At 42.6% G+C, this 13,843-nt stretch overlaps 2 protein-coding genes across 3 annotated transcripts; both read left to right on the forward strand.

The window, feature by feature from the left end:
• Positions 1-1,031: 1,031 nt before the first annotated feature.
• Positions 1,032-9,203, forward strand: LOC130195197 (mucin-2-like). The gene is made up of 2 exons (XM_056416567.1): positions 1,032-7,348; positions 7,999-9,203. The coding sequence occupies exons 1-2, from the start codon at positions 4,009-4,011 to the stop codon at positions 8,700-8,702; spliced, it is 4,044 nt and encodes a 1,347-aa protein (XP_056272542.1). The 5' UTR covers positions 1,032-4,008; the 3' UTR covers positions 8,703-9,203.
• Positions 9,204-10,332: 1,129 nt separating this feature from the next.
• fam185a (family with sequence similarity 185 member A) lies at positions 10,333-13,820 on the forward strand. 2 transcript variants are annotated; one of them, XM_056416577.1, is made up of 8 exons: positions 10,333-10,879; positions 10,972-11,081; positions 11,535-11,627; positions 11,769-11,907; positions 12,690-12,731; positions 12,822-12,917; positions 13,009-13,143; positions 13,278-13,820. In XM_056416577.1, the coding sequence occupies exons 1-8, from the start codon at positions 10,444-10,446 to the stop codon at positions 13,388-13,390; spliced, it is 1,164 nt and encodes a 387-aa protein (XP_056272552.1). In that variant the 5' UTR covers positions 10,333-10,443; the 3' UTR covers positions 13,391-13,820. The 2 variants fall into 2 exon arrangements, with proteins under 2 accessions (XP_056272552.1, XP_056272553.1); XM_056416578.1 differs by lacking the exon at positions 11,535-11,627.
• The last annotated feature ends 23 nt before the right edge of the window (positions 13,821-13,843 follow it).

Consider the following 13,843-nt stretch of genomic DNA (forward strand, 5'->3'; position numbering starts at 1 on the left):
TAAAAAATGTCTTCAACTCACAAATCCTCATTAAACTAATTCAGATATTTAGAACACTTGTGCACAGTGTTTGTGAGATAATAGCATCAAATGTACATATGTTAAAACAAAGCATATAGGCCTACAGTAGGTTACATGTATTAAAGTTTACGTCTACAGTAGTTCAAATATTATTACTTTATATTCTGAGACATTTCTTTCAAATGTCACTAGGTGGCAGTATATTGATAAAAATTCAATGTGGGGTATTTTTATCAGCTTTTATCATATCTATTTTTGATCCTCACATCTGTGTTATTACGCCTCCTGTAAAAAACAATAGCAAATGCCAATCCAATTATTATTCACTTAGAGTCAACATTTTGTGATTAATATCTCAATACAATGCCTACACATACTTATATTGGATGAAAGTTGTTATAATGGCAGAAAGCAGAAACAAATCCTGCATAGAAGTGGAAAATTACATTTCTCTAAACCGTCCACATTCATATGTCACTCTTGTCCATATTTCTATTAAAGTAGAAGTCTAAATCTGCCAGAGAGATTGTGTACACAGCGTTCATCAGCGCTGACATAGTTTACTCTAAAATGAGATCTGTTTATTTCTTTTGACCCAAATTGTTCATCGGGTGAACGTAATACTCAGCAGTGACACTTAAACAGTTACCAGAGAAGACAACACAGTTTGCAGAATAATAAAGTAAAGGTTATTTTAAGTTACAAAAGGCAGTGCAGAAAGAATATTCCCTTTTAGCGCCTTCAGCCGTGCTGAAAATGCATTTATTTAAGTATATCTGAAGTACTTACTTTACAGTATTTCCATTGTATACCACTCTGAATGTATTGAGTACTTTTTGTTAAATACATATTGTTATTAATACTATTAATCCAAGTAACATTTTCTCTGCAGGACTTTTGATCGTAATAAAGTTATTTTTACAGTGGGCTATTAGTATGAATACCTTCCTCCGCACATGACCTTCACTATTTCTAAAAAGAAAAACATTGTCAATCCAATGCTTATACTTTTATTAGCCTAAAATCTCCTTTACATATGGATGTAGAATAGGAACAGAGAAGAAAAAACAAACACTAACTCAGCTACAAATTCCTGTGCATTTACATGTACACTTGTTTATTATGCATTGCGTCTATTAATCACAGCTGCTAAATACACAGAATGCGGATCAGGGGGTTGGCGGTTCAATCCCCTGTCCTAGCCGATGTGTCCTTGAGTAAGACACTCTCTAGCTGCGTCAACGGTGTATGAATGTAACATGATGTAAATCGCTTTGGATAAAAGTGTCAGCTAAATGTAATATCCATCCATTCAGTATGAACATCAGGATATGATATGATGGAAAAACCAAATGGCTTGAATTCAAACCGACTTCATAAAATATGAATGACAATAAAACAAAAAAATAAGAAAACAAAAAGAAGAATTATTGCCTTTTTCTAATGAATGCCGGGGTCACAAATACATCCACTTTCACCTCAGAGTCAACTTCCCTAGGGCAGAAGATGACATCAGCAAATAACCCATTCCTACAGAACCACACTTTCCATATCCTTCATCCAGACACAGATTTTTATAAATTTGATATAAATTTAAAACAAATGAAGTCCAGGCTTTTGCACGACAGACAAATTGACCTGATGCTATCTGGTCTTGGCTAGCTGTAGAAAATCCAGCCCAGATGTGAGAGAGACTTTGGTTGTTTGATTTTTAAGAAACTCTAATGGTTAATTGACAGATGAAAACTTTATTACACATGGAAAATTAATGTTTCAGTTACTGAAGAGTTAAGATATTGTCAATGAACAATTCATGTGAATATGACTGTGTGTGACAGAGTAGAAAAGAGACAAGGTGGGATACTTTCATTTTAAACTGATTCACACTGATTCACAGTATTTAACCAGATGTAGTATCATATAACTATTTTGCTAAATTAATATGTTTTTTTTGTTCTTGGCATGCCAACAGTGAGTCATTCTAATAGTATTGACCAGGTATGTTTATGTTGCATTCCAAGGGACTGGCGCAGCCCTACGACAGTCGCTGGGTTTACTCCAGTTCAGTTGGAAATGGGACACTTATGCACATAACAGACATGACCGACAACACCAGCTCCTCTGCCCAAAGGGAGATGAAGTGGTCTGCCAGGAAGCACAGGCAGCTAAACTGGACTGATGGTCAGATGTTTGTTCTAGTCTGCATGGAAAATACGACAGTGTTTACATGATCCAAGACAGAGAGTGGGCCAAGCCAGCTCACTAGGGGAATTCAAAACACTTTATCCCAAGAGGGCACCCTTTGGAGAAAAAAACTACTGTCCATAAATGGGTAAAGCCAGTATTGAGGGTATTATTGGGAATAATAGAGTTCCCACAGAACACAATCGGTTCATTTAGACTGGCATGTTGATCTTTCTTCGCCTTAATCAACTGCGCCAATCATTATTGTAGTTTCTGCAAGAAGTTACATTTATGATCAGCTGTGCTGTAAAAGATGTGGCTTATGATAATAAATCAATACAGACTAGTGTTCAGACAGAAGTCTCTCAGAGTGTAAACATTTCTCTCACACTATTTCCCAGTGTAAGTGTTGAAGTACTAAAGTGACTGTGATAGGTGGAAGCACATTTGTTCCTGGCTTTTATCCTGCCAACAGTTGTCAATGTCAAATGAGCTCATCGCTGCATTAGCGTAGAAATACTTTCAATGTAAAGTCATGTACAGTATGTATGCAGTTGGTTACCATCTTTATATGTACACACTACAAAGCCTCTAGATTGTCATGTTGAAACAAAAAGCTTCTTTTCCTGATTGAAAAAACTAAAATGATTGAATTCTTATCTTTGACTCTCAAACTGTTGCATTATAAGTAGTTATGGCCGTTCAGGGTGCCACTGCTCCAGACGCAACTTGCAGGTCAAGGCTATTCTTTATGGAGTTTCTTTCCACTGTTAGTCGTTTTTCATCTCGAACCTGATGCTTCCCACAGTCCTCTTGCTAAACAAATGGTTTCCTTTGTCATTATCAAAGGACAGCTGAGAAATGTCTCCAGCTTTGTGCAGTCAGAGCGACAGGCCAATGAAAGAGACGGAGAACAAGAATGGACACGGGATCTGTTTCAACGCAGTCTAAAAAAAAAGACAATTTAACTGGACTAATAAGTATTTAAAATGGACACAAATCTGAAACATTAAATGCTGGCATTGCATACTGTCACTCATATCTCATATCCTGTGGTCGGACTGACATTTACACCCCGGGTCTGAGAAACTTCAGCCTCAATATTTAAACTCTCTGCCAAGCAAATGCCTCATTTAGTTAATATGACTGTGTTTTCTCTCTTTGTTTTTGCTCTCGAGACACAATGAATAATTCAAATCCTGGATGAACACAGGGAGAGAAGTCTCTCCACCCAGAGATTCAGAGATTGCCTTCCCAATTCCCAACACTTGTCTAGGAGTAGTCAGAATAAAGTCAATGGCACATGAGATATTTCTCTCCCCTGGCATTACATTTTAATCAAGCAGCCTTCCTGGATAAATATCACATTGCCGATTTTTATTACTCAGAAGCTCAGCTAAACCATGCAGTTTACAGTTAAATTAAATATGTCCGCACAAATCTGAGGAACACATTCTTGGCACTGGCCTAGCAGCTGCTGCGGATAATTCTGCTTATATTATGAAGATGAAATCATTTACAATATCCTCATGCGCCATGCTTATCATCCACTATCTCACTAAGGCCATCGACTGAAGAGAACATCCACACAATCCTTCTCTTACTATTGTTTTTTTTCTCCTGTTTTCCTCTCAAAGCTTCTCCCTCCTCACTTCTCTCTGAGAATCACTTTCCACTGAACAGCTCCCTCATCTGCTCCCTCCCACCTTACCTCCTCCTCTCAATGTCACTGTCTCAAACTGAGGGTGGGTCTTTTTTACACTCTTCCCCTTCTACCCTTTCACTCTTTACTCTTGGGACGCGATGAGGTTAGCAGCACTGTGCATATGCGGGGCCCTGCTGGCCCTTTTAAGCCTTTCTGCGACAATAGCAGACCCTGGAGAATTCCTGGGGGATCATGGATTTGGACCTTGTGCAGCAACTCTGAGACCCGATGGGCCGAGCAGACCAGGGCAGGATGAAAGCGTGTCCCCATTCGTATTCAGTCTGCCGCCACTGACGCTCTATTTGCCAAAGCAGCTCAGAGAGCTGGACAAGATTGTGGAGGATTTGCAGAAGCTGAAGGACAATGTGGACCAACTGAGGAAGATGTGTGCAGATTGTACAGTAAGCCAAACTGGAAATGAGTGTGGAAGGCAAGGAGAAGGAGAGCATGTGAAGCTGAATGAGGTTACAGATAGACATAGGGATGAAAAGAACTGGCTGAAAGAGAGAAGTTCAAACGATTTTAGCCAGGGGTATGAGACAGACAGTACTGAAGTGGAAGGAAATGGTGACACTGATTCACAACAAATAAGGATATTGGAAGAGAAAGGGGAAAAGATGTGGGAAGTTGAGAAAGAGAGCGATAAAGGGGCCGTAAAAGAAACTGAGAGAGAAAACCCCCGAAAAGAAGAGGAAGAAAAAGATGGAAAAAATAAGAAAGAAGGAAAGGACAAACTGGGACAGGCAAAGGTGCAAACCTCTGCTGGAAATGAGAAAATAGTGGATATGATCAGAAAAAAGGTTGTTGAAAAAAACAACAGGGAGACAGACAGAAACAAAGACAAAGATGGAAAATGGAGTTCAAAAGGAGATCCAGATGATACACTGGAGAATGGAAAAAAGAGTAAAAGTACAGGTAATGGGGGAAAAAAGGAAAAAACAGAAGAAAGTGACCATCACATGTGGCGAGATGAAAGAAAGGAAACAGATAAAAAGACCCGAACTGAAGAAGACAGGGGCAGTGATGGAATAAAGATGTCTGAGGCTCATGATAAGCATACCAATAAGCAGGAAGGGCAGGACAGGGAGGAGAGGAAGAAGGAAATGGAAAAGGGAATAAAAGTGGGGCGAAATAATGAGAAGCCAAAACAGACTGAAAGCATTGAGCGTGCAGAAAAGACTATTAAGGTGGGGGAGGTGGAGGCCGGGGAGATGGGAACAGAGGGAGGAACAGAAGGAGAAAAAACGGTCCAGAGTGTACAGAGAGACAGTGATGGAGAATTTGCATCCAACAGGGCAACTGTGAGTACAGACTTAGTTTCAATCGGCCCGACTCTTCACTCTATCGTTAGTTCAGCTCCGAGGCCTGACTCCATGGACTCAAACAAAGCTGGAGCCTTTACATCTTCTTTTCCACCTCCTCCATTGTCCAACTGCACTTCAAATATGATCACAGATGTCAATCGAGGAATTACAAAAGTTGTTGATGAACTACCAACCCAAAGCACAGGCCCGGGAGCAACTGGCATCTTTGAGCACCCGAGTTTTGATTCAGAGGAAGGCTTCAGGACCACAAGCAGGAAAACAACAACAGCCACAACAAACACAGTGAGTGCTGCTAGCCTCCAGATAATCAGAGACATTTCAAGGTTCACCTCGACAGCCAGTGCAAGAACTGAGGCAGGCTTCCGAGGTCGGGTTAGCTCAACTACGGCAACGACAGCCACTGCAACTCCACGTCAGAGTTTATCCACAACTACATTCCCAGGAGTCGCAGAACGCAGCCGATGGACAGCTAAAAAGAACAGCAGCTCAAATACTAAGACCGGCTTGAAACTTCTTCCAGTCCGAGGACCAAAGCACGGTGATAGGCTTAAACCTGTAATTATGCCTGAAGCAGACCAAAAGCCTAAACATCCTAAGAGTGATAAACCTGACCGAAATCCACTGCCTGACAAAAAACCTAAACATGACCAAAAACAGAAACCTTCGAACCAAAAATTAAAACCTGGCAAAGACCCTAAACAAGTCCAGATTCCAAAGCCTGACCAAAGACGACCTGATCATTTACCAACTGATCAAAATCTGAAAAACGATCAAATACCTAAACACGACCAAGAACATACAACTGATCAAAGTCAGTTATGTATTCATCAAAAGCCTCCGCCTCCTGTTCAGAGACCCACATCTCATCAAAGACCTCAAACTGTTAACGCAACAGGTTCTGGTCCTCAAACCGTCGGAGAGCCTGAATCTGTTGGAATCTCCAAAATTAATCAAAACTCAAATCATGACAACAAAACGGTTCATCCTCTCAAAACCAACAAGCCTGACCAAACAGAAAAACCTCACAAAAATCTGAGAAGTGAAGAAAAGACTGAACCTGATCAAACACCAAAAATTGACCAATATTTCCCATCTGTTCAAAAGCCTGAAAGAGGTGAAAAAATCCCTCAAATAAACCAGAGGCCTAAACCTGACCCAAAACATCCAGAGCTTCTAACAGACCAAGCGACTAACGCAAAGGCTCAGCCAGAACCTGGACGAACAGCAGGAACCAATCGAGGGCTCGTATCACCTCGGCCTGAACAAACGCCTGATCTTAAGCCCAAATCTGTGCTGGACGAAATTCCTGAGGCAGAATCCAACAAAACATTCAAACCGAGGCCTCCACCCAGACGCAGTCCACCAATCAGGGCTACAGTCAGGCCCGGAGCAACGCCTGTTCAACTGCAAACAACTGCAGTGCAACGAAGGCCGAGTCCAGAGACCAAGACAGATTTAGGTCCTCTTCAAAGCGCCACCACTTCAGATCACTTCAAACATTCTGAAACTGACATGCCACCTGCACCTGGCTCTTTAACACAGACTGCTGAAGTCAGTCAGTCCCCGCGGGATGCAGAGTCCAGTCCCAGCATGATTAAAACTATCACTCTGGATCCAAAGATCTCCAACAGAAGGATTATATCTGATCTGAGGCCACAAACTGCCGGTCGAGCATCGATCCCGACGACAACTAGACCAAACAAAATCCTCCCGAGTGGTATACCGAGAACACGTCCAGGATCTACAACGCCAAATCGAGCTTCCAATACAGACTCCAGCTTACAAGCTAAGACACTTCACAATGTGAAGGAAATAGAAGCTTTAACATTTGCAGACTCAGACAAAATTATGATTCCAGCCGCTGCCCCCAGTGCCCAAACTACCCCCACCATCAGCCCTGGCCTCAGGTCAACAACCCCCTCCACCTCTGGCCCCGAGGCCCCAGCTGCTGAGTCCTCCACTTCCAGTACGCGCGAGCTGCGTGTTAAAATCAACCAGGTGGAGGCTTTCTTCAATAACAGACCACCGAACAGGCTTCCAGAAGACCACCCAGAGGACAACCCCGGCGGGAGCAAGCCCGACAGCAAACAATCCACCCGTAAACCATCAAAAGGCAAGATATACTGTATTATTCACGCTATTGAAGCTTTTAATCAGGTTTAGGTTTTGTATGCATGCTCTTCCATGAATTTCCACATAAAGTAGGTCACTTATTGAAGGGATTGTAATTTTTATTGACAAAGCTTGCATGTAATTGGCAAGTATAGCAGCACCAATACTGTAATGATTACTTTTTCAGTCAAGAAATGTATTAACAAAGAGGTCTTTGTCAAATTAAGAGCGAGGGGGGGAGGAAGATGCAACTTCACAATTAAACTCAGTATACTGTTCTGCCATTTAAATAGCATTTAAAAGCTTATAATTGTATTACCCACTCAGCAAATTGGTATGACATGGGCTGAAAAGCTCTTAAAAAGAGGAGGCCTTCAGCCAAGATGAACCATGAAATTCTTTAAAAACATTACATCTTTTTATGGTGGAAAAGTACTTTGCCGTGACCTGTTGCACTTGTGACCTCACTCAATACATTTCACGGATAGATCAAAGCTGCAAGATTATATGTACACCTGCAAGAAATGAGTGAAAGCAGAACATCGGGGAGATCGCTCTCCAAGCGAAGAAGAGCAAGTTATATTTAGGAGGATTTTGAGAAAAAGTGGTTCATAATCCTTTGTAATTTCTTTCCATTTCTCTTTTCTGCAGTTACAATTGTGAGAGACTGCTCCGACCACCTGCTCAGAGGGGGCACGACAAACGGAGTGTACCTGGTGACCCCTGACCTCCGCAGTAGAAGCTTCCAGGTCCTCTGTGACATGGAGCTGGATGCAGGAGGGTGGACAATCCTGCAACGCAGACAGGACGGCAGCGTGGCCTTTAACCGGACCTGGGCTGAGTACCGATCAGGCTTCGGGGAGCTGGATGGGGAGTTCTGGCTGGGCAACACCATGATCCACCTGCTGACCCGGGACAGGGACATGGTGCTGCGGGTGGAGCTGGAGGACTTTGGCGGCGTGATGGAGTACGCAGAGTACGAGCACTTCAGGGTGGCGAGTGAAAGGATGCACTACAGACTGACGGTGGGCACTTACTCGGGTACTGCAGGGGACGCTCTCCGCTTCAGCAAAAGTTATGATCACAACAACAGGGCGTTCACCACGCCGGACAGGGACCACGACCGCTATCCGTCTGGAAACTGCGGGGCCTATTACAACTCCGGCTGGTGGTTTGACGCCTGCATGGCTGCAAATCTCAATGGGAGATACTATGTGGGAAACTACAAGGGAGTCCGGGATGGCATTTTCTGGGGGACGTGGTACAATATAGCTTCAGAGTATTACCCCACAAATGAGAGACAGTCTTTTAAAACGGTCAGGATGATGATCCGACCAAAGAGCTTTGCACCATGAACCTTGACTTTCTACCAGGGCATGAAACACACACACAAAATACAACATTAAGGTTTTTAACTACTAACTTCAACCATACATTTCTAAGATGCCCTCTTCTATTGAATACACCCCAGTATACCCGCCACACGGTTATTCTCAATAACACAATGCTGCCGCCTTCTGGTCATTGATTCTGCAATAATGTTTTCTTTACAGAATATGACAATAAATGAGGATGTACATAGTTTCTAAAGTAATAATCTTATTTGCGTTTAACTTTTCTGTAACATTTTAATATTAATATATTTGTGTGTTTTTTTAGATTTGAATTTGTTTAATGATGAGAGAGGGAAATCTTTTTTTCAGTGAATCTGATGGGTAGGCAACGGAGAAGGATTTTAAAAAATTGTTATTGAAGTACTGGAAAGCCAGTTGATGGTTGATTGAAGCTGAATGGCATGTTTTGTAATTAAGATGTTTTTGTTAAAATAAATCAAATTTAGGAAAATATGAATATGGTTTTGCCTTTGTTTCTAATAATTTCTGTTGAAATGACCTGCGATCCAAAGTAAGCTGACAATTAACCAATGAATTCAATAACAAGTTAAATGTACTCCATGCAGCGTGTCTGCAACTTTGGACGCGAGGAAGAATTGCGTCAAGAGTCCAGTTCCCGGCAGCCTTTGCGGAGAGAACGACGTCATCTGTGACGGTGCTCACATAGGTCGACTGATTGGACAAGACCTAAAGAGGGGTGGGACTCGATTTATACAAGATTGTACACCCGGCTTGTCAATATCAATACATTATCTCGGACTAAGACCGGAAGTAAAATATTTGTTTGTCAATATAAAAGAAGACAACATCTGAGGGAGAGGACAGGCTGTTGGTATTTTGGCCAATTATTCTATCTAAAGGGGTGAAACATGAGAGTTCTCCTCAGTGCCTGCCATGTGTAGTGTAAGCGTAAGGCTGAAATACCAACTGGATGAAGCGGGCAACATGCCCCAGAGAACAGGCCCCCAAAAGGCCCAGGCTTGATGTGTGCAACATGTTGCCAAATCATTTGTGCAAATTCAATTTAAATGTATTGATTTGTTCGGGGATATGCACCAGCAGGCACACAATAATATGACATGAGGTGGGCTCTGCCACGACTTCTAATCTTCAAGTTCTGTCGTAGAGAAGATCACTGAGCCAAATTCTAAATTTGAGTCTTATTTCCACGCTGTGTTCACATGTTGCAAGATTTTTTAATTAATTAATTTGTTGAAATTACCACCCAGCCAACCAGGGACCAGGCAGTATTTCAGCACACAGTTTGTTGTCACTTCAGATATGAGTATAGTGTCACAAGTATAAAGTCAATTCTACAACAAATCCTCCTGAGATATTTACTTAATCTTCAATGCAGTCTCTCAACTTTTATTGGTTTCTGTTTCACTTTGATTGTGTGTTGCTCATTATTTAGTTATTTTATCTGGTAATATTGTTCTCATTTTATTATAGTTACACATTCAAATGGACAGTTAATTACTAATACCAAGAATGCAAATATATTTTGTATTAGTAAACGTTTTTAAACTCACACTTTTAAGTTGAAATCTCGTACCGGAAGTGCTCGTCATGTAGTGACAGCGCACCCAGAACACAGACCTGACGCCCGGTGTTGACTGCATGCAGCTGGTTCCGCGTGCTGTGGCGAGTGAGCTGGACCCGCAGCGGGAGGTGGAGACGACCCGGCGTACCGGAGGCTGAGATGTTCTGGAGCTTAGCAGCTCGGCCGCGATGTGTCGGACTTCTGCGCTGCTGGTCCCTCACAGTCGGTCCCAGGACACCCACGACCCCTCCATGCCCTCTGGGTCTCCCGCAGTTCTTCTCCATCTCCGCCCCCACGAAGTCTCCGACCCACGGGGAGGTAAACCAGCCTCTGAAGCGGTGGGCGGTGGCGGTGAGCCCCTTCTGCACGGTGCGGGCCCAGCTGGGCTGCAGCATCTCCATCCGTCCGCTGGACCCGCACACACACCCCGAGGCGGACCGGGTCCTCATCACGGTCCACGGAGCGGACAGCGGGCAGGAGGTCGGCCCGGGTCACCTGCACGTCCACTATGACGAGCGGAGCAAAGAGCTGCTCATCTCAGCCGAGAAGGTGGAGAGCAGCGTGTCCATATATCTGGCGGCGCCTGTCAAAAGTAGTGAGTATCTCCTGTGGAGACGATTACTATAATGATTATAAGGGGGATGTCGCATGTCAGCATGTGTTTCTGTCTGATGTCCCTTCCATCAGATCTCTTCATTACCACTCGAGGAAAAGGTCACGTGCAAGTGGAGAAGATGGAGTGTGATATCTGCAAAGTGCAAACGGAGGAGGGCGACTGTCTGCTGCACTCTGTCAAGGTGGGTGGGGACATGGCAACATAAACAAATGCTTATATAGAAAATTAATGTACAAACACGTGGAGATGCGCTGATATGTTTGCTGCATTATGGTTGATTGCAGTATGAAGCATAATATAACTTTTGGGTCAAGAATATTGTTGTTGCTTTATCACTTCATACAACTACCATAGTAGCCACACAACCATGATTATTATGCATATCTAAAATGCAGCTATATTTAAACGGAGGATCAGAATTAAGCATTGTTTCAGTATTTGCTAATATATGTGGAGGAAAGTATAACTTCCAAATCACCATATCAGTGTTACCCCATAACAATAACATTTGTTGTTTTACCTCACCAAAAGTTAGTTTTGTGAACTAATATATTTTGCAACTTGACTGTTGTTTTTGAGTTGATAACAAATTAGCTTGATCATTTGTATTTCACTGTTGCTTGTTGCATCTCAGGGTCATCAGGTTGAGGTCCATTCCCATGGAGGACATGTCACAGGTGTGGGCACTATCCACGGCAATGTGGACATCAGCACACGTGGAGACGGTGTAAGGACAGGACGCCGCCTGTAGGGGCCAGCAGTCGGCCGCATGCAGGCTTTATCTGAACGTGTTTACAGCGTTGAGGGTCACAGGAGACTAACATTACCTGGCTACAGTCCTGTGCAGTAATTACTTGTTTGTTTGCAGGGAGTGGATGTCAAAAAGCTTCAGGGTACCAAAATGAATATTTCAACTGAACGTGGCCCTCTGAAGGTCAAAGCCATATATGCCGAATCCAGCTGCGTCTCCTCGTGCTCTGGGAGAATCGAAGTGGGGAATGTACACGGTGAGCAAACAGCAGCATATTCCTCATCTCTGTTGTCTGTGTGGTTATGAGGGCTGCAGCCACACTCTAATTTAAAGTGGAGGAAAAATAAGTTAAATGTTGTATTAATTACACTTTTGTCAAAAACAACATTTGTTTTTCATCAATTTGTGGTTCTTTGTCTGATTGAAGAACATATGGAGAAAAAGAGCTGCCAACCCTACAAATAATCTGCGATCCAGTCTACCATCAGAGCTGCACTTCAAACTAATAGGAACTATTTTTGATGAATCTACTGTTTGTATCTAGTAGTTCACTCTGTGGATCCTCATTTTAAAAGAGCCTCTACTGCCCTGAGCCATTGTGACACAAAGCTGCAGTACGTTAACTTTAATCTTAACCCTATCCGTTTGTAAAGCAGAGCTCTAATCCAAACAGGGTCTGACTAAATACAATGTGTTCGCAATTTATCACAAACTCTGTAACTGTTAGTTTTAATTAATTGTTATAATAATTCAGGTTAGTTTCATAAAGACTTAGTTGTAGTGATTATATCACAAAGACAAACAGCACTTGATGTGACCTGAAGAAAATGCATCAGCCACAGACATTTCTAATTTCCTTTCGATTCAGTCGATGGAAACATGGAATCAATTATCTCGTTAACTTCAGTGATGCAGGTTTATGATTCGTACAGTCTGGGACGCTTTTCTTTGCGACATTCCCTGGTTCTAACTATTGTAAAAGGTTAGCTAGGTGTACCCCAGATAGTATGTTAGTTAAAACTGACCTTGTGCTTAAAGGTTACGCCACTGTGACGAACGGCTCCGGAGATACAGTGATTGGTGAGCACGCTGACCCAGCGATTGCACAATGAGCTACGTATGGCATCCATGTGTCGCTGTTGGAACCAAAACACTTCTCTACTTCTGCAGATGGTTCGAATAGTTTCCTCCAGGTTTCCTCTCACAGCGGAGACATTGATGTCTATGTGGGAGACGGTGGCAGTGCTGAACTCCACAGTCAGGAAGGTAAACGTGCTTTAGAAGAAGAATACTCACCAGTTTTCCTTCATGTCGAGTACATTTTTGAGTTTACCCCTCATCCCTCTGTTGTACGTAGGCGCGGTGTGTGTGCGTGTGCCCTCCTCGTTGAAAGCTGCGTTGGAGCTCTGTGGCACGTCGGTGGACATCAGCCCAGAAGTGGTTCTGCATGGAGTAGAGAGCAACACCGCTGAAGGCCAAACCACAGTTACTGGTGAGCCATGATTTTTATTACAGCACACTCCGTGGCACAGTGACTTAACTAAACACGACAAGTAAATCCACACAGAACATTCACTTTCTCTTTTCTGTGTTTCCCTCATTCACCCTGCTCTGTTTCTCTATCAGGCTATATCAATGGAGAGCCCCCCGTTGACCAGCGGGTTGAAGCTCGGGCAGACAGGAACTCCGTCAGACTGAAAACACAAAGCTGGTTTGAATCCCTGAAGCTGGGGAGCTGAGTTATGAAGTTCACACTGACAGAAACCAATATTTCCTGTAACTCAAGAATGGATGTAACGTTACCTCACTTACCCTCACATACGCACGCACATGCACACACAGTATGTACAAGTCTGTGCTCAGGATATGCTGTACTTTAAATAAATGTATTATATTTCAACTATAGTATTTAAGAGATACTATGTATGTGTAAAAAGAATCAGACGCTGTACATACAATGTGTTTTGAAAGCAGATTATTTGATGCACATCAACGTTGGTCTGTGATGAACTGTGACTGGTTTGAATGGGAAATATTGCCAGCAATTAAATGTCCTCTGTGTGGTAGGTAAATAGAAAAAAACTAAATGTAAATCCCTGACAACAGAAAAAAGTCAAATCAAGTCAAATGCAATCACAAAGTGTTATATAAATAAAGGATAAACCAAGATTGTAGTATATACAGCATTTTAA

Source organism: Pseudoliparis swirei, chromosome 6, assembly GCF_029220125.1.
Source record: "Pseudoliparis swirei isolate HS2019 ecotype Mariana Trench chromosome 6, NWPU_hadal_v1, whole genome shotgun sequence".
Taxonomy (NCBI): Eukaryota; Metazoa; Chordata; class Actinopteri; order Perciformes; family Liparidae; genus Pseudoliparis; species Pseudoliparis swirei.

What these genes read in the sequence shown, in the direction of transcription:
- LOC130195197 (XM_056416567.1), top strand. Translation starts at nt 4,009, where the DNA reads ATGAGGTTAGCAGCACTGTGCATATGCGGGGCCCTGCTGGCCCTTTTA. An exon ending in CACCCGTAAACCATCAAAAG is followed by an intron (nt 7,349 to 7,998) that starts GCAAGATATACT and finishes TCTTTTCTGCAG; the next exon opens with TTACAATTGTGAGAGACTGC.
- fam185a (XM_056416577.1), top strand. Translation starts at nt 10,444, where the DNA reads ATGTTCTGGAGCTTAGCAGCTCGGCCGCGATGTGTCGGACTTCTGCGC. An exon ending in GGCGGCGCCTGTCAAAAGTA is followed by an intron (nt 10,880 to 10,971) that starts GTGAGTATCTCC and finishes CCCTTCCATCAG; the next exon opens with ATCTCTTCATTACCACTCGA. An exon ending in CTCCGGAGATACAGTGATTG is followed by an intron (nt 12,732 to 12,821) that starts GTGAGCACGCTG and finishes CTACTTCTGCAG; the next exon opens with ATGGTTCGAATAGTTTCCTC.